The sequence below is a fragment of the Giraffa tippelskirchi genome, chromosome 6, assembly GCF_054371585.1.
Source record: "Giraffa tippelskirchi isolate mGirTip1 chromosome 6, T2T-mGirTip1v1.2.pri, whole genome shotgun sequence".
Taxonomy (NCBI): Eukaryota; Metazoa; Chordata; class Mammalia; order Artiodactyla; family Giraffidae; genus Giraffa; species Giraffa tippelskirchi.
In genome coordinates this window covers 86,165,750-86,186,079 of record NC_137280.1, presented here as the reverse complement: position 1 = coordinate 86,186,079, position 20,330 = coordinate 86,165,750, and the positions used below count along the sequence as shown (strand labels likewise).

General features: G+C 46.9%; 1 protein-coding gene across 3 annotated transcripts; it reads right to left on the bottom strand.

The window, feature by feature from the left end:
* Positions 1 to 1,510: 1,510 nt before the first annotated feature.
* Positions 1,511 to 19,137, bottom strand: LOC145509099 (cytochrome P450 4F2). 3 transcript variants are annotated; one of them, XM_081497053.1, is made up of 13 exons: positions 19,074 to 19,137; positions 18,492 to 18,690; positions 16,397 to 16,541; positions 13,550 to 13,603; positions 13,330 to 13,457; positions 10,333 to 10,454; positions 9,205 to 9,475; positions 7,680 to 7,746; positions 7,385 to 7,514; positions 4,321 to 4,454; positions 4,161 to 4,225; positions 3,922 to 4,004; positions 1,511 to 3,516 (listed from the first exon to the last, which is right to left on the bottom strand). In XM_081497053.1, exons 2-13 carry the CDS (start codon positions 18,687 to 18,689, stop codon positions 3,339 to 3,341), a joined length of 1,575 nt encoding a protein of 524 aa, XP_081353179.1. In that variant the 5' UTR covers position 18,690; positions 19,074 to 19,137; the 3' UTR covers positions 1,511 to 3,338. The 3 variants fall into 3 exon arrangements, with proteins under 3 accessions (XP_081353179.1, XP_081353178.1, XP_081353177.1); XM_081497052.1 differs by having other exon boundaries at positions 18,492 to 18,856; positions 19,074 to 19,122; XM_081497051.1 differs by having other exon boundaries at positions 18,937 to 19,108.
* Positions 19,138 to 20,330: the final 1,193 nt, after the last annotated feature.

The window sequence follows — 20,330 nt, the reverse complement described above, 5'->3', positions numbered from 1 at the left end:
TGTGTCCGACTCCTTTCACTTAGCCTGTTTTCAAAGTTCATTCATGTTGTATGAATGAACTTTTTTTAAAACAATTTTTTTGGCCATGGCACATGGCTTAGTTTCCCAACCAGTGATCAATCTCACACCCCCTGCATTGGAAGCATGGAGTCTTAACCACTGGGCTGCCAGGGAAGTCTCTGCTTCATTTCTTTTTATGACTCAATAATGTTTCTTGTTATGGATATACCTCATTTTATTTATTCATTTTTCTGTTAATCGAAATTTGAATTGCTTCCCAAAGTTGAACTTTCAGCAACTGTGGATGGTGCCACTATGAAGGGTTGTGCACAACATTTTGTTTAAACACCTGTTTTCAATTCTTTGGGGGTACATTCCTAGGTGCAGGATGGCAGGGTCAGTTGGTAATTCTAGGTTTAATTTGAGATCTTCCCTGTAGCTTAGTCAGTAAAGAGTATGCCTGCAATGCAGAAGACCTGAGTTCAATCCCTGGGTCAGAAAGATCCCCTGGAGAAGGAAATTGTAACCCACTCCAGTATTCTTTTTTTGTTTTTAATAAATTTATTTATTTTAGTTGGGGGCTAATTACTTTACAATATTGTAGTGGTTTTTGCCATGCATTGACATGAATCAGCCGTGGGCTTACATGTGTTCCCCATCCTGAACCCCCCTCCCACTTCCCTCCCCATCCCATCCCTCTGGGTCATCCCATTGCCCCAGCCCTGACCATTTGTCTCATGCATCAAACCTGGAATGGTGTTCTGTTTCACATACGATAATATACATGTTTCAATGCTATTGTCCCAGAACGTCCCACCCTCACCTTCTCCCTCAGAGTCCATAAGACTGTTCTATGCATCTGTGTCACTTATTCTGTCTCGCATATAGGGTTATCGTTACCATCTTTCAAATTCCATATATATGCATTAGTATACTGTATTGGTGTTTTTCTTTCTGGCTTACTTCACTCTGTATAATGGGCTCCAGTTTCATCCATCTCAATAGAACTGATTCAAATGTATTCTTTTTAATGGCTGAGTAATATTCCATTGTATATATGTTCCACAGCTTCCTTATCCATTCGTCTGCTGATGGACATCTAGGTTGCTTCCATGTCCTGGCTATTGTAAACAGTGCTGTGATGAACATTGGGGTACACGTGTCTCTTTCAATTCTGGTTTCCTCGGTGTGTATGCCCAGCAGTGGGATTGCTGGGTCGTATGGCAGTTCTATTCCCAGTTTTTTAAGGAATCTCCACACAGTTCTCCATAGTGGCTGTACTAGTTTGCATTCCCACCAACAGTGTAAGAGGGTTCCCTTTTCTCCACACCCTCTCCAGCATTTATTGCTTGTAGACTTGTGGATAGCAGCCATTCTGACTGGTGTGAAATGGTACCTCATTGTGGTTTAGATTTACATTTCTCTAATAATGCCCGCTCCAGTATTCTTGCCTGGAGAATTCCATGGACAGAAGACCCTGGTGAGATACAGTCCATGGGGTCACAAAGAGTTGGAACAAGAGGTTTAATTTATTGAGGAAAAACACCAGATAATTTTCCACAGTTGCTGAACCATTTTACATTTTCAACAGCAATGTATGAGGATTCCAATGACACATCCTCACCAACACTTGTTATTTTCTATTGTTTTATATTCTTGTCATCCTAGTGAGTGTGACCTGATATCACATTGTTGCATTGATTTGCATTACCCTAACAATTAATGATGTTAGGTATATTTCCATGTGCTTCTTAGTGCTGTGTCATGCTCAGTTGCTTCAGTCATATCTGACTTTTTGAGACTCCCAGGGACTTAATATGCCAGGCTCCTCCATCCATGGGAGTTTTCAGGGAAGAATACTTGAGTGGGTTGCCACACCCTCCTCCAGGGATCACACCTGTGTCTCCTGCATCGGCAGGTGAGTTCTTTACTGCTGAGCCACTGAAGAAGTGCTCTTAGTAAGTAAAATAGCTTTATTAAGAAGAAGTTTAAAAAAGGAGATTACATGTAAATGTAATACATTTAGATGCAAGGTCAAATTTTTACTGATATAAGGATTACATGTGCTGTAGTCAATGGGGTCACAAAGAGTTGGACACAACTGGGCAACTGAACAGCAACAACAACAAGGATTACATAGAATTTTAAATTTAGCAGAATATGTGAGAGAATATGATTGGAGATTACTTAGACATGTTTAGATTATGGATATGATTTTTATTTGTTACTTTTTCTTATCTATAGTTTCTTCTATGACAGGGTATCATTTGTGCAAAAAGAAAAACATTTTAAAGAACTGAAGGAAAAGAAAAATATATGCAATTTTCAGCTTACAATATATTAAATATTTACTTTTATCATTTTACAAGATTTCTTTCTTATTTTTGCAACCAACCAATCTTCTAGGCCCTGAAAGGGTCTGAGACTGACTCTATCCCAGGACACCTAACAGCTTGAGTGGGGCTAGTCCTGGAGCAGCCGCTGTCCCAGGTGCTGAAGGAAATGGCCCCACTCCTGCCCCCTTCACCACCTCTCACCGTTGTGCTATTGTGGACCCTCTTGACCCCCACTTCCTAGCACATCTAGATGAACACAAAATCCTGGGTCATGCTTCCCTGAGGGGAAATTTTTTTCGGCTCCTAGCTTCAGACTAGTGTTACATCAAAGCAGCTTGTAACCATGTAACAGATGCAATTATGGAGATTCTGAATTTACTGAATCTTCTGATGACAATTTTCTTCAACAGCAGGTTCTCATAAGTCCTGAAACTTAAATGTAACTTTAAAACATTTTAAGTTTGAGAAAATGATGCAAAACAAAGGGAGGAAATGAACACTTATTGATGATGCTTGCCAGATATTGTCAGTCATTTGCACACGCTTGCTTATAAATCTTCACAACATGGCAATGAAGTGGCTACTGTTATGTAATAAAGACACTGAGGCTTAGAGAGTGATATGATTTTCCCCAAACCAAACAGCTAGTAAATGGCAGGCTGGAATGGTGACCTTTGTAGGGATAGAGTGGTGGATCCAGGGACATCTGATCCTGACTGCATCTAGCTCTCTGCTCCACCTTCCCTAAAGAGTAGTCTTGTCCTCATGATCCAAGATGGAGCTCCAGCTATCATAACTATACCTGCCTCCATTCCCCCTCCCCTCCCTCCTTCCCCCACCTCCCAGGTTCACAGCCACTCCCACCCCCCTGGATCCTCCCAGGCCCCAAGGGCCCCTGCTGGCTCTCAATGTGACTGTAACAGAAATGACAAGCATAGTTTTATTCCTGGGAATCTGGAGGTGTCTAGGGTCACGATGGATCCCAGGCAAGAGGGTGATGGGTCATTGCTGCCCTGTGCTCAGTGGCTCCACCCGCAGCCAAAGTCCACCCTCCGCACGCAGGATCAGCTCTGGCTTCCTGCGAGGCTCCTCCTTGTCCGGCAGGACGCAGAACCGCAGTAGCGTGAGCGCTAGGACCACCTTCATCTCAGTCATGGCGAATGTCTGCCCGATACAGTTCCTGTGGGCGGGAGTGGGGGCTTTGACTGCACCCGGAACCCTCACCCGGACCCCAAAGCACCTGGTATCTGGCCCACAACCCTCATTCCTACCCACAGTATAGAGAAAGAGGCTAACCATGCCTGGAACCCTATGTGGGCTTGCATATCTCCAGACCCTAGTCCACTCTCCAGTGCTGAACTCAGACCAGTAGACAGGGGAGCGGGTCCCCTCAGCACACCATGAACACCTCCTTGAGCCCACCACCATTCCCCAGACCCTTACCATAATGTTTGGGGGGAGGGGAGAGAAAGTGACCATTTAAGATGGTTTTCCCCCTTCCTGGCCCCCACAGTTAACCTGGAATTTCACCCTCAGTCCCCTACATCACCTCTCCACCCCCATCTCAGATGGCCGCTGTCTTCACCTGGGGCCCGCGGAGAACGGAACAAAAGCCACAGGTGACCTCCCTTTGATGTTTTCTGGGTCGAAGCGGAAGGGGTCAAAGACCTGGGGGCAAGACAAGACAGGGCTACTTGGCAGATGTTTGTATAGTAGGGGGAGGTGATGGCTAATTTGCCAGAAGTCAAAACCCTGCACCCTCCCCTGGGTCCCCTGAGGGGAGTGGACAAGGACAAGGGAGGTGGGGGCTGGGGGAGGTATCACCTCAGGGTCTGGCCACACAGATGGGTTGTGGTGGGTCCCAAAAATACTGATGAGGCAGATAACACCTGTGGAAGAGAAGGGGCAGTCATGTCTAGGTCCCACCTGCCTGATTGGCCCCTCTTTCTCACCAGGAACCTCCTCTCCTAGTCATTGTGGGCACCTTTGGGGATGACCCGGCCATCTGGAAGTACAGTGTCCTGGGTACAGCGGCGGGAGATGACCATGACTGGGGGGTGCAATCGCAGACTCTCCTTGATGCACATGGTCAGGAAGGGCAACTGGGCCAGGTCGTCCCTAAGGAAACCCCATGACAATTATCCAGGGAGCAAAGATAGAAACACACCACCTGCCCTCCTTGTGCCCCATAACACCCTCTCTATCTATAACAAAATTGGATTGTTGGTTTAAATATCTCCAAACACATTAGGTTGTATACATTATTTATGTACAGCTTTTTCTTTGTCCATCATACATAAAAAAAAATGATTCTTAAAAATAAAGAAAAAAAAGCAATGTCATAGAAGCACCAGAAAAAGTTTAGTGAGATATTTTTAGAACTTTTTAAAGCAAAACATGAAAGAGCCAACCATAAACACGTTTACAAATTTGTATAAAAATAAAATATTATTTATGGCAAGACAGCAAAGTCAAAAGGCAAATGAGTAAAAGATCAGATTTAATGTTTACTCTTATTTATTACAGCACTAGAGACACTACCTAATGCAATTAGAAGGGAAAAAGGAGCATAATACCATTCAAAATGTGGGGTGAATATGTCATTTTTGGCAGTGATTTTATACTCAGTAAACAAGAGAATTCACTGGAAAACTTTTATAGACATTGCATATCCAGTAAAGGGACTGAATTCTTTTTCTTTAATCCCCTTCATTTTGGGTGGTGATTTAAATTCCTTTGTAAAAAGTTTTTATTGGAGTATAGTTGGTTTACAACATTTTATTTATTTCTACTGTACAGAAAAGTGAATCAGCTACATGTATCCCCTCTTTTTTTATTTTCTTCCCACTCTGTCACCACAGAGCATTGAGTAGAGTTTCCCTATTCTATACAGTAGGTTCTTATTAGTTATCAATAGTGTATGTTAAATTCTTAACATAGACTCAAGGGATTAGACCTGATAGACAGAGTACCTGAAGAACTATGGACAGAGGTTCATGACGTTGTACAGGAGGCAGTGATCAAGACTATCCCCAAGAAAAAGAAATGTAAAAAGGCAAAATGGTTGTTTGAGGAAGCCTTAGAAATAGCTGAGAAAAGAAGAGAAGCTAAAGACAAAGGAGAAAAGGAAAGATATAGGCATCTGAATGCAGAGTTCCAAAGAATAGCAAGGAGGGATAAGAAAGCCTTCCTCAGTGATCAATGCAAAGAAATAGAGGATAGCATTGAAACATGTATATTATCCTATGTGAAACAGAACACCATTCCAGGTTCAATGCATGAGACAAATGTTCAGGGCTGGGGCAATGGGATGACCCAGAGGGATGGGATGGGGAGGGAGGTGCGAGGGGGGTTCAGGATGGGGAACACATGTAAGCCCATGGCTGATTCATGTCAATGTATGGCAAAATCCACTACAGTATTGTAAAGTAATTAGCCCCCAACTAAAATAAATAAATTTATTAATAAAAAAATAGAGGAAAACAATAGAATGGGAAAGACTAGAGATCTCTTCAAGAAAATTAGAGATACCAGGGGAATATTTCATGCAAAGATGGGCTCAATAAAGGACAGAAATGGTACGGACCTAACAGAAGCAGAAGATACTAAGAAGAGGTGGCAAGAATACACAGAAAAACTATACAAAAAAGATCTCTACAACCCAGATAATCACGATGGTGTGATCATTGGACTAGAGCCAGATATCCTGGAATGCGAAGTCAGGTGGGCCTTAGGAAGCATCACGACAAACAAAGCTAGTGGAGGTGATGGAATTCCAGTTGAGCTATTTCAAATCCTGAAAGATGATGCTGTGAAAGTGCTGCACTCAAAATGCCAGCGAATTTGGAAAATTGAGCAGTGGCCACAGGACTGGAAAAGGTCAGTTTTCATTCTAATCCCAAAGAAAGGCAATGCCAAAGAATGCTCAAACTACCGCACAATTACACTCTTTTCACACGCTAGTAAAGTAATGCTCAAAATTCTCCAAGCCAGGCTTCAACAGTACATGAACCGTGAACTTCCAGATATTCAAGCTGGTTTTAGAAAAGGCAGAGGAAGTAGAGATCAAATTGCCAACATTGGTTGAATCATTGAGAAAGCAAGAGAGCTCCAGAAAACATCACCTTCATGGCATCTGGTCCCATCACTTCATGGCAAATAGATGGGAAAACAATGGAAACAGTGACAGACTATTTTTGGGGGGCTCCAAAATCCCTGAAGATGGTGACTGTAGCCATGAAATTAAAGGATGCTTGCTCCTTGGGGAAAAAAAACCTATGACCATTCTAGACAGCACATTAAAAAGCAAAGACATTACTTTGCCAACAAAGGTCTGTCTAGTCAATGCTATGGTTTTTCCAGTAGTCAGGTATGGGTGTGAGAGTTGGACTATAAAGAAAGCTGAGGGTCAAAAAATTGATGCTTTTGAACTGTGGTGTTGGAGAAGACTCTTGAGAGTCCCTTGGACTGCAAGGAGATCCAACCAGTCTATCCTAAAGGAAAGCAGTTCTAATATTCATTGGAGGGACTGATGCTGAAGCTGAAACTCCAATACTTCGGCCACCTGATGCAAAGAACTGACTCATTGGAAAAGACCCTGATGCTGGGCCAGATTGAAGGCAGGAGGAGAAGGGGATGACAGAGGATGAGATGGCTGGATGGCATTACCAACTCAACGGATGTGAGTTTGAGCAAGTTCTAGGAGTTGGTGCTGGACAGGGAAGTGTGGTGTGCTGCAATCCATGGAGTCACAAAGAGTCGGACACAACTGAGTGATTGAACTGAATTGAATTAAAATTCTTAACAGGTGATACAGTTAACTTATTCAAAATTGGAAAACCACAAAACACAACAGCTATGGCCCAACAACACTCATTTCCCTTCCTCACAGTTTGCCTAATAGTTATTTTTTATGTATTCTGGTACTAGATCCTGCCAAGTCTCTGATCATGTTCCTATTAAGCAATGATGACAGAACCAACCAACTCTCTCTTCTCAACAGAGCCAATGAGAGAGGCTCAGAAATAGACCAGGAGACTTGGACTTACCATTCAATGTTTTCAGGCTCACGATCCTTCAGGAGCTCTTGCACCTCCTGTCGGCAGCGCTCCTGGTATTCTGGGTGCTTGGCAAGGTTGTACAGAATCCAGGAGAGACCACTGGCTGTGGTATCATGGCCTGAGAAGCGTTCAGAAAGGCTTGGGTCTCTGGGCTACTTCAGCACCAGAGCACGGACAGCTCCCTCATATTAAGGCCCATGGAGAGGATGGGGAGGGATAGGGTGGCCCAGGGTCCATTCAGCAAGTTCTTTCCCCTTCTGTAGTCCCACACTGGGACCCTCACCTTCAAACATGAAGGTGTCAGCTTCAGCTCGGATATCTTCATCTGACAATCCCTTCCCATCTTCATCCTGGACAGAAGGCAAGATCCCCAGCATCACATCAGCTCTGAAGGCACCTGAGTCTAACCTGAGACAATCTTTGAACATCTCCATCATCCGTCTAGAAACCCAAGGCCACCCTGAACTCCTGGACACTATCACTAGAGGGCTCACCACACAGACTTCCTCTTGACCACCTTGCCTCTTAAATTGTCCCTGGTGAATGGAATCAAAGATCCACAAATACTTTCATGTTTATACATGATGCAACCTGGGTTAAAGGATGACTGAATGGAAACTTAACTTAGAAACAAGAGATTGAGCATTGCCCCAATGCCATTTGCTCACTTTGTATGATAGTATTGGGTTGGCCAAAAACTTGTTTGGGTTTTTGGCAAGCCAATAAATTCAAAGATTCCTTTTCTCTCTTGAAGATAAGGAATGGGTTATAAACCTGTAGATCTATAGACTTCAATATCTTTCCAGTGAGGATTTGTTTAAACTCCAGAACAATGTCTGTCTTTTCTACTCTTGTCTCATATTGTTTCATCTCTTCTAGTCTCCTCTCCCTTCCTCCCCTCCTCACTGTTCCCTTCTTCTTTTCTTTCTCTCTTTCCCTCTCCCTGACCACCCCTGTAGGGAAGAAGGGAGCATATACCTTGCATTAGTTCTAAAAATCAGAATGTCAGTGGAAGTCTGATAGTTAAGACTCCACACTTTCATTGCAGGAGACACAGGTTCCATCCCTGGTTCGGGAACTAAGATCCAGCATGCCAAATGGGGTGGTCAAAAAAAAAAGAGTTCTAGAATTCAAAACTTGGCAGTACTTCCCCTCCATGAAAGCATGGCTGCATATAAAGATAGAAGCATCATGGTGCCCTCAAAGGAATTTGGGAATGGGGAACCAGGGCTACAATTCTACTCTGACTACTGTTACTGCTATAAGTAATACATAGGTTGCTCTTTTCTAGGGTTCTGTATATATACATGTATATATACGTATGCAAGTATACAGATATGTAGGGCTTCCCAGGTGGCTCAGTCGTAAAGAATCTGCTTGCCAATGCAGGAGATACAAGGAAAGGTGGGTTTGATCCTTGGGTCGGGAAGGTCCCCTAGAGGAAGAAATGGCAAGCCAATCTAGCATTTTTGCCTGTAAAATCCCATGGACAGAGCAATCTGGTGGGCTACAATCCACGAGGTCACAAAGAGTCAGACATGACTGAGCTCACACACATGTATATGCACATATCCTGTCTTATTAACTTGGAAGTAGAGTGAAATCTCAGGCCCCTCACAATTTCAGATTCAGCAGCCCTCCTGCAGGCAGTATTTCATATTGGTCATCTTTAAAACTTAAACCCACCCCTCCCTTCCATGAGCATTTCACATGGCCCCAGTGCCCTCTGCATCCAGTCCAAGCTCTTTGATCAAATCAAGTTCTCAAGGTCCATTCTACTTCTTGAACAAGAAACCAGAGGAGCCCACCTTGGTCAACAGGAGCACATCGATGAAGTCCAAAGTCTTGGTCTTCGCTTTGGCTTTGAGAAAGTCGTCAATACCCTCACTGGGGAGAGTGCGGCGCCGCTCCTGAATAACAGCATCTGTGAAGTCGTGCACCAGGCGGCAGGCCCTGCGGAAGCGCTGCCCATCTGGAGTGAGGTAGTACAGGAAGTCCATGTGCAAAAAAATCTCCTGGTGTCGTTTTGCAACAAGGGCACTGAGCTCCAAGATGGCAGCAATATACTCACTGGGCTTCCTGCAGAATGAGAGCATGAAGGGAGGCAACAACGTAAAACACCTGAAGCCCAGAAGCCGAAGGCTACCTCCCTTCAGGAAACTGAGGCTCCAAGAACAGGTGGGCCCATAGATCCAGTATGGTGATGAGCCAGGAGAGTGATGCTCCAGACTCTTCTCAACCCACATCGCATCTCCATGAGCTGCCTCCATACTCCAGGCACCTGGAGCACAGCTTCTCCTGTCTCTCTTACCAAGTATCTCCCCCTTTTCTCCAAAACTGTCCACTCAGCTCAGATCATCTGCTAGCAGGTCAATTGGAGAAGGAAATGGCAACCCACTCCAGTACTCTTGCCTGGAAAATCCCATGGACAGAGGAGTCCATGGAGTCACAGAGAGCCGGACCCGACTAAGCAACTTCACTTTCACTTCCCTATTCTCCTTAGATCCATTGTCAACACCATCCAGGGTCTACATTATGGTCAATCTTCTCCTGAGTCAGATGTCAGAGCTCAGATTTGACCATGACTCTCATCTTCTGAAAACCTCTTCATAGCTTCCTGGAAACTTCAGGATAAAGTTCATATCCTCTTTATCTGGCTTCACATGCCCTTAAGATATAACCTGCCCACTCCTCCAACCTTATTTCCAAAGTGTCTCATCACTATTGCACACACTTTGTTCATTATAACCTCCGGGTCTTTATCAAACAGTTCTACCTACTTGCAGGAATCCCTCCTTCTCTTTCCCTTCCCTGTCCTTCAATGTCCAGCTCTGACCCACCTCCTCCGGGAAGACTCTTCTGATTACCCTGGTTAATCCTCCCTCCCTCATCTACTCTAGTGGGTCTATGTTTCCAGGCCGTGGGCTGAGTCTCACTCCTGGCAATTGCTGTCGTAACTGAAGACGCATTTCTGCAGACTGTCCAGGGTCATGAGGCTGATATGTTCAAACATGTCCAGATGGGTGTGGCCTTCTTTGATCAGGCGCTGCCACTTGGCCTGGATAGAGAGAGAGACACAGCTGAGGCAGAGAACTTCCTCCCTGTTGCCCCTCCCTAATACCAAACACCAAGATGCACTCCCTCAGATTCTGTCTCCTGGTCCCAGGCACCCAGCCTCAGGGAGGACTTGGCTTGTGTTACTATTAGCATATAAAGTCTCCATGGCTGGGAGCCAGGAGATCTGGGTTTGTGAATCCTGGCTCTGTGCTCTATACTTATGTGTCATTGGTCAACTTTGAATAAAGTTAAGTTCTAACAATTGTTATTCAGTGACTGCAGCCATGAAATTAAAAGACACTTGCTCTTTGAAAGAACACTATGGCAAACCTAGACAGTGTATTAAAAAGTAGAGACATCACCTTGCCTACAAAGGTGCTTATAGTCAAAGTTATAGCTTTTCCAGTAGTCATGTATGGCTGTGAGAATTGGACCATAAAGAAGGCTGAGCACTGAAGAATTGATGCTTCAAATTTTGGTGCTGGAGAAGACTCTTGAGAATCACTTGGACAGCAAGGAGATCAAACCAATCAATCCTAAAGGAAATCAACTCTGAATAGTCATTGGAAGGACTGATGCTGAAGCGTAAGCTCTAATACTTTGGCCACCTGATGTGAAGAGTGGAGTCATTGGGAAAGTCCCTGATGCTTGAAGAGATTGAGGGCATGAGGAGAAGGGGGTGACAGAGAAGGGGATGGTTAGATGGCATCACTGACTCAATGGACATGAGTTTGAGAAAACTCTGGGAGCTAGCGAAGGACAGGGAAGCCTGGTGTGTTGTAGTCCACGGGGTTGCAAAGAGTCAGACAGGACTTAGTGACTGACCAACCAACAACAACAAATGTTAGGTTTTATCATCTTCATTGTTATAAATCGATCAGGAAAATGTTTCCTATGTTAGAAGAGTTAATCCTTCGTGGGCCCAGAGTACCCACGCACTTTTTTGCTGGGTAGGCCAAAAAATTGGAAGGCCCTGATGTTCTTTATCTGGCCCATTTCTCAGAGTTGTATTTGTAGCAGACAGCCTTGAGAAGTGAGGTAGTGATTCCTCCTGGACAAGTATCAGGATTGCTTCTAATTGCTATAAAAGTCGTAGAGCCCCTAAGCCTAGTACTTCCTCCCCTGTGATACAACATACTACATGAGCAGGCATCTATAGAAGTCCACCTGTGTCACTTGCATGAGATTTGGTGACTTGGATGAAGAATGCAAACCAACAAGAAGCATATATTGTTTGCTGGGCTAACCTTTGTCTATGACCCAGGAGTTTCACGTATTCTGGCAGAATCTATAAAACAGTAATAAGCTCCCTTGTCAGTTTGCAAGCATGGAAAAGTTACAGGCACTTCACAAAACCTGACCTCTAATTCTTCATATCCCTGTGTGTGTATCCAAACTTTTTGCAATGTAATTTTTCAGTAACTCTACTTGGAGGTGGAGCCTGTTTCAGCATCCTTTGATCCTGAGCTGGCCTTGGACTTGCTTTGGCCAATAGACTGTGGTGAAAATGATGAGGTGACCAACCCAAACCTAGACTCCAAGGCACATTGCAACTTCCTCTCAGTCTTCTCAAACCCTGCCTCTGCCATTTGAACCAGCCTGAGATGCCCTTTGAAGGGAGAGAATCACATGAAAGGAAGTCTAGTTACCCCAGCTGAGATCATCCTAGATCAGCTCGTAGCCAACCAAACTTCAAACCTGTGAGAGGACTGACCCCAGACCAGCAATGCTTCCTATCTGTATGGTCAGGCCATCCAAGACAGCTGTCCTCTTGTTCTCTGTACATCCCATGCTTGACCAGTCCCTGCTTCACCTACACCCTATTCACATGGCAGCCTTCCTCTTAATCATGGAGCCTAATGAGTAAATTCTGCACACTTGTCTTCAGCCCCATATAGTGATTGCTCTCATCTTTATATCAAAGTATCTCCATCATAATAGCTTATTAAAGTGGTAGTGAGGGGGTGGGATCCTCTACTAGTTTTCTTGGTAACTTATGAAACAACCTGACATCAATTCCCCTACAACTGGTTACCTCCCACTCCCCACCCTGCTAGGGAAGACTTCTGCCATGCCCCTCCTGCTGTCTGCTCCACGTGGTGGGGTATAACTCCAGGACCTTGCTTCAGAAATGCAAGATCCCTGTATCCATTAAAACACTGATGTTTGTTTCTTACTCCAGCTCCTTCTTCAGTTCTGTGGCTTGCAGGCCTGTTGGGTGCAGCACAACACTATCAGACCCATAGCTAATCACAGATACATGAGTGACCCCATTTCCATCTAGAAGAACCAAACAACTGACTCATAGATTTGCTGTCAGTGTGCCTGTGTGCTCAGTCATGTCCAACTCTCTGTGACTCCAGGCTCCTCCATCTAAGGGATTATCCCCAAAAGAATATGGTAGCAGGGTGCCCCTTCATCCTCCAGGGGATCATCCTAGGGATCAAACTTGTGTCTCCTGTGGCCACTGCACTGGCAGGAGGATTCTTTACTGCTGAGCTACCTGGGCTGACCATTGTTGTCAATACTAAAATCCTTCTTGTTTTCAAGTGATTTATTACTTAGAAATAACTAGCCCAATATTCATTATTATTATCAAATATGTCTCAAGATTCCAAGGCTTCTGTCAAGGTAGAATAGAAACTAATGCCTTCTGAGCACCTACTATGTGCCAGGGATCTGGTTACAATATGTTATCTCTACTGACTGTGAGCAGGGATCACATTATACTAATTTTATAGCCAAAGCAACTGAGGCTCAGAAAGGAAGAACAATGAACTCAAAGCCACTTAGAACAGCCAGAATTATAGATAAGATGTCTATGAGTTTCCATGTTCCTCAGACTCCAGCTGGGACCCTGGGTTCAAGAGACTCACATGCATGATGTCTGCGCTCTTGGTGAAAATCTTCATATAGGGCTTCAGGATGTTGAAATGGAAGGCAGGCGTCAGCATGCGACGATGCCTGCTCCACTTGTCACCAGCACTCAGCAGGAGTCCATCCCCTAGCAGAGACAGCCACGGGGAGTGGGCAAAGGAAGACCTTCCCCTGGGTCCCCAGGGATGTCTCCAACCCCCTTTGTGAACTGTTACTCACCCAGCCACGGCTTTAGAACTTCATAGAAGATCACGTCCTTTGGTGCGACGGCAGCTGACATGAATGAGGACCATTAGGGTCCTCTCCCCAAGGAGAGGGAGAGAGAAGGGGCTTTTGGTAGGGAGTGGAGGATCCCAACCAGGAATCTGCATTCCCCCTCCAAGCCAGCCATAGCATAATGGAGGCAAGAGCACAGGAAATGTGGAAGGGGTGTGAGAGGAGGGGGGAACCAGACCAGGCACAGCACAGAATAGAGCAAAGGCAGAGCCCACAGACACAACTCTATGTACCTAGATACATCTCAACATGACACAACATGCCCAGCATTCCTTGACATAGCATCTTCTGAACATCCAAGCATAACCCAGAACTCTACAAAATATCATCATGGGGCCAAGGACCCCACATTTGCCCCAGCAGTGACCCCTCCTGAGACATCTGACATGGCCCCATGTGTTAACATGCCCTGACATGGCCCCAACATGTGCGACACAACCTAACAGGACACAACAGCTCTGCCATGGACCTGAAGACCATCTGACCTGGCCTGAGTGTGACCCAAGCAGGCTCCAGACAGAACCTGAATACATTGATGATACAGACCTGAACCACGCAAGACCCAGACCCACCCTAAGACCTGCACCAGACTAGACTCACATAAGGTCTCAGGCATTCCTCAGAGTGGCTTGGGTCCCAGACTGCAGATAAATCCAAAATGTGCCCCAGGAGTGACCAGCAGGAGAACCAGACAGTCTCTAATGGCATCACAGACAAGAACCAGTGAGACTCCAAGATGCCTCAAATGTCTTTGGCCACAGGTGAGCCCCAGAGGTGACTGAGACCATCTCTGAGCTCAGTTATAAAATACAGCAGGTGTCACCAGGTATAACACATATCAGCTGTAACCAGAATCAAGGTAGAAATATAAACGTGACCACATGTGGCCATTCAGCAGACATTTCACAGACATGCCTGGAGGCCAGGCAGGTGGAATTCTGCAGTGGGAGACAGTGGCATCTTTGCTATGCCCCCTTCTGCCTGCACCCTGGTCACTTGTACAACTAGAGGCAACACAGAGACTATGACAGGGGACAAGCTGTGGCCAAGGGCATGTCTATCTGGAGCAAAGAGCACAGGCTTGATGCGGGTGGGTTGGAAAATGCAGATGATCGCGTGCCAGGGTCCCACCCACCAGCAGCACGCATCCCCATAGGTGCCGGCCAGGCCCTGTGTGTACAGGAGACCTTCCTCTGAGCTCTGAATCTGGAGAGGAACAAATAGGACCTAATTTATACTCTTCTAGGCTGCCAGAGGGAAGAACTTGCAGGAAAATGATCCCGACTTGAGTCTATGCATCACCTTCAACAGCAACTGCTTAGTCCTCAGCCTCCTCCAGGGCTCCTTCCCCTTATCCTCCATATATGACACTTGAAGTCCCTTGGGTGTGGGATAGACATTGCCTTTCCCTGTTTGGATCCCAAACACCATGTGCCCATGATTTCGCTTCCATTCCCTTATTCTAGATAAGAACTGAGGCTCTGAGTGATGGAGTCACTTACCTACATTCTTACAGATAATAAATCTGAGACACTAGTCCAGGACTGTTTAATCCAGGGCCTGCATTCTTAGCTCTAAAACAATAGCTCAGCGGATGCTGTGCCCCCAAGACATGGAATTCAGAGTTTCAGGGATGCAGGAATTGGTCCTGTGACTCAGGCAAAAGAAGTTAAAGGGAACCCTGTATCTTTTCCTGGAAGTGTTGTGAATGAGCTCTCTGTTGCATGAAGGTTGAGCTTCTGGGTTTCATCTTTACCAGGATGAGAGTGATGCTGTCACAGATGAACATGGAACTAAACGATGGAGACAGATTTCTTTGTCTTCAGATTGTCCATCTCTGATGGACTGTTTAAGACCTGGATCCACCTGGACTTGAAGACACTCACCTGGGATTTTACAACCAGTTGATTCTCTTTCTCTTGGTAGATCATGTAGGGTTGTGTTTCCACCATTAACAGCTAAAGGAGACTTTAGCAGGCAGAGAGAGGATGGGCCCTTCCCAGGTTCACCCAGCACTCTGGTGCCTGAACCCAGGTCTCTGTCACATGCTGCTTGTTGCCCTGCTTGCCTGATCTGTCTGTGGATGGGAGGGGCAGAGGGCAAGGGAAGGGAGCAACAGTTGGGTGAAGTCTCCTCAGGAAGATTCCTGGGGACTGGAGAAGGAGGACACTGAACTAGAAGTGTTCAAGCCCTAGGATAAGCTCAAAGAAACTGACCCACCAGCGAGGTAAATAGCCATGGAAATAGCAACCCAGATCTTCCACCAGCCACAGGCCTTCATTGCTCTCGGTCTGGGGATGGGTGGGACTGAGGGCATGCCTGGCAGGGGGTCTGGAATGTTATGGATGCCCACTGCATAATTCTGCCCTCTGCTTTAAAAATTTTTATGATTGTTCCAGATCCAGTTTCAGCAACTCCTCCTCCAGGAAGCCTTCCAGCATCCCCCAGCAGAGAACCTTGCTTCTTCTCTGCGTTTGTGCTGCTTATCTCCCTCTGGCCAATTTCTGACCATACCAGGTCACAGATATCTCTGCTCTAATCTGAGTCTTTACGTTTGGGGGTGTCTTTCACCCAGGACACCAGGGTGGGGTGTAAACGGCAATGGGAGAAGGGAGGAGGGCGGAGGCTGTGAGATTGGGATGATGAATACATGAAGGAAAGAAGAAGATGGCAGAGAGAGGAGAGGAAGGGGGTTGGGGTCCTGTAGGGGCCACATGGAAGCTTGGCAGGGAGGGGCTGGAAGCCCTGAGGTGCGTCATGGCACCCACCACCACAAGCTCTGCCTGATACCTGAAGCATTGGCGACGGTCCGGATCAAGTCAGGGTGGCAGAAAACGATGACGGGGGTGATGGGACCCATCCAGACCCTAAATCCCTGGGAGTATTTGGCCACCAGCTCAGTTACTTTGCTCAAGCCTTGCTCCGTGGGGGGGACCTGTAAGCAACGTAAGGGCCATCACTCTGCAGAAGGAGAGTCTACTGTAGTGGACAGAGTGTGGGATCCTACACAGATGGAGGGAATCTGCTTCCTCCTTCCCTCTGGGGGAGGGAGGGACCTGGAGGCTCTCCAAGTCCCAAGGGTCTATCCCAGGGCACAGGGAGAAGACAGGCTCTGTGCCCACAGGGAGGTGGACCTTGGCTTGAGGAGGCAATTTTTTCTGGCCTTGGGAGTTGTCCTAGCCCCAGGGGTGGCCACAGGAGGAAATCTTTATGGGGGAGGTTTGCGGATGTCAGGGTGGCCTCAGACTTCTCCCTGGGTTTTGGTCCCACATCCTTTTATCTCTGGGCCAGTCCACACGGCCTCTGCTTCCTTGCATAGGAAAGGATCTGCAGACCTGGGACCTTCTAGCTCTGCCTGACCCCAGGGACAGACATGAACTCTGCCTATTAATCAGCTAAGAACTGTGACCTAGGAACTCCTTCGCTGGTCAGTCTCTGTGCAGAGTGCATTTCTATGGACAACTCTTTCAACTGTGCCACTTACAAATGAAGAAATGAAAAAAAAAATAAGAGTTTGAAAGAAAAAAAAAAAAAACAAATGAAGAAACGGATGCCATATCCCCTCAAAGGGAAAGAAGTGTTGATTTTCTCCTGGTGAAGCACCTTCTCCCTCACAATGCCCCGTTCAAACCTGACAAATACCCCAGGTGGTCTAGGCAGGTGACAGATCATTTTCACATTTGTGCATTGCCCCCCCCCCCCAAGGACCTAAGGTGAGGATTTAAAGCACTAGATGAGATTGGTCCAGAGAGGGAGCATGACTCAGCCAAGGTCACCTATCAAGAGGGGCTGGAGGAAGGAAGTGTAAACAAGAATGGCCCCCACGGCCAAGCTCTTGTGCGGGGAGGCAGAACTGCAGTCACTGTAACATTCCTGCTGCCTCCAGGACCTGCTAAGACCATTTTAAGACTCAGAATCTCAGCAAATTTTTCACAATGAGCCTTGGACACCACTATTGTGAATTTTGCCTTAATGAACAGTAATTGTTATAAGTCCTTCCCCAAGTTTATTTCTTGTCCCAGGCAGGAGAGGGAAGCTGTCTGGGAAATGGGGGGAGCTGGATATCCACCCATTTGACCTTGACTGAGGTGATGGCATGTTCATCACCAGGGTCATCAAATGTTTATTTTGAGTGCTTATTTTGTGCCAGCCCTAGACAGGGCACTGTAGTGTCTCCTCCCCAGAACGATCATCAAACTGGGATATGTTAATAAGTAATTGGGTAATTAACTGTTTAATTAATTGTGACTAGGACCGAGTCAAAGGTCCAAGTCTGGGGCACAAGATAGGTGGGTGCGGAGAAGGCGTATGTCTAAGAAAGCTTCTGAAAGAGGAAGTAAGTAGCCAACTTTATCCAGATGGGGGGGAGGGGCCTAATGGGACATCTTGGGGGAAGGGCGGGGTGTAAGATTAGAGGAAGGGGTCCTTGGAATGGGAGAGGGTGGGAACTCTTCTCCTTTAGTTGGGAATGGGGAAGTGATAGCTATTTCCTGTGAGGAAGCTGTAACCCAGAGTGAAAAGACACAGGAAAGAGGTCACATGCAGAGCAGACCCTGGACAGCACACTTGTAGAGGTCTCAAGGCCACCATGGAGACTGAAAAGCCCAGGGAACCAGGTTCTGTGCAGCCTGGCCTCAGAGATGCACTAATGTGTGCAAGGCATGCAGCAGATGGACCCTAAAGCAGGCTAGGGCTGGAAGGACAGAATTTGGGGAAGGTCTTGATGGCAGAGCAGGGGAATGAATGAGTGAGGGAAGAGGGGGCTCCCCGGCCTCCCTGTCTTCTCTGCTGTCCTAGACCCCAGTCCAAACTTGAGCCCCATTCCTGACCCTCAGAAAGTCCATCCACCCTGATCCCCCAGACCCATCCTGCTGCCCACACTCACCAGGCCTAGGTGACCCAAGAACCAGTTGCGTTTTGGGGGCTGTGGGAAACACCGGATACGACGACAGTTGTTGTAGAAGGTGTAGGTCCAGGCCAGGACGCGGGCCAAGAGCCAGGAGGCCCCAATCAACAGCAGCAGCAGCCATGGGGAGGCTGCCACTGCCCCAAGTCCCAGCCAGGACAGGCTCAGCTCCAGCATCCTGCGGGGCAGTCAAAGTGGAGGCTGAGTCTTAAGGATGAAGGAAGAGGCAGTGATGGTGAGCTGTGAGGCAAAGACAAATAGATGGAGAGGAGCAACGGGGTGAGGGGTAGGGATGGGGAGTGCTAGGGATGGGCAAGAAGGGCTCAGAGACAGACAGACAGGGGCTGGGAGAGAGGAGGGAGAAACACAGACATTCAGAGGAAGAGGGAAATATAGAGACAGAAAGACACATACAAACACGCACAAAGAATGTGTGTTAGTTGCCCACTGGTATTCACTCATCTCCCAGGCCAGTTCTTTCCCTAGAGCCACCCTGCCTTGGGTAGCAGCCTTCCCCACCCTGGGCCAGGATTCCCAGCCTTTTGACCCCCAGCCTGGCACCTTCTGTCAAGAGCGGCTTGTCTCACACAAGTTCCTCTCCTCTCCTCCTGGGATGGCTTTATTTGGCTCCTGAACTTATGGGAAGCTGCCAGGGGCCAGGCTAAGCCAGCCAATCCCTGGAGCCTGCTTACTTCCTCCCTGCCTGGCAGCTGCCCAAATAGAAGTTTGGGGGAGGGGGAGCACAGTGCTATTGAAAGCAGCTTGTGAACCAGCTCAGAATCACACATTGTTGACACCGAGTCCTCAGGACTCAGTATCTCCCATGTGGGCACATTGGGGTATGGGCAAAGGTGACTCTTGTTTTCCCAGTTTACAACCAGCCCTGCCCTTCCAAGGTCAGGGTACAGCAGGGAAAAGAAAGTATATTCAGGTGGCAGGTAAGTAGGACCTGGCTCCAGCCTTATCCCAAAACATGTCTGGGGCTCCGCTCCATGAATGGGCCAGGAGGGCTTCATGCACCATCTCTCAGCACAGAATCAATAAGCTCAGAGACATGAAGTTTTTACCACCTGGGTCACACAGCCTGGAAAGGTATTCAAGTCCTTCCTCCAAACAGCCCGAGGCCTTGTTTGAGACATGATTTCTGGGAGCAGGAGCAGAGAAACCAGCCTGGATGGGCATTACCCACATCAGACTCATGGGATAAAGAGCCCGCAGCCAGAAGAGGGCACTTGGAGACTTGAGGGTAAAGCTGCAAGGGGCTCATAGAGAATAAGATCTGCTCAGTGGAGGACAGAGTTGGGAGATTCTGAGTGGGCAGTCTCACTCTGACTGTGGGCTGTGCTGACCTTCCCTGGGCTCAGCCTTCCCATCTGGCAAATGGGATGTTGGATGAGAGCCTGAGAGAGGAACCAAGGAGAGTCCCACAGTAAGATGGGAAGATCAGGATCCCCCAAAAGATGGAATGAAGCCACCTAGTATTCTTGCTTGTCTGTGCCAATATTCCACATAAAGTAAACCTCTTCTGTGCAGAGAACTGTATGTAAAAACTGTGTGCCAGGTACCTCAAAAAGCATGCCTGTAGTGTGTCAGGAACTCTCTATAAAGCACACTTTCTATGTGTCAGGTGCTTACATAAAATGCACCTTGCTGTTGTTCAGTTGTCAAGTCATGCAACCCCATCAACTGCAACATGCCAGGCTTCCCTGTCCTTCACTATCTCCCTGAATTTGCTCAAACTAATATCCATTGAGTCAGTGATGCCATCCAACCATCTTACCCTCTGTTGTCCCCTTCTCCTCTTGCCCTCAATCTTTC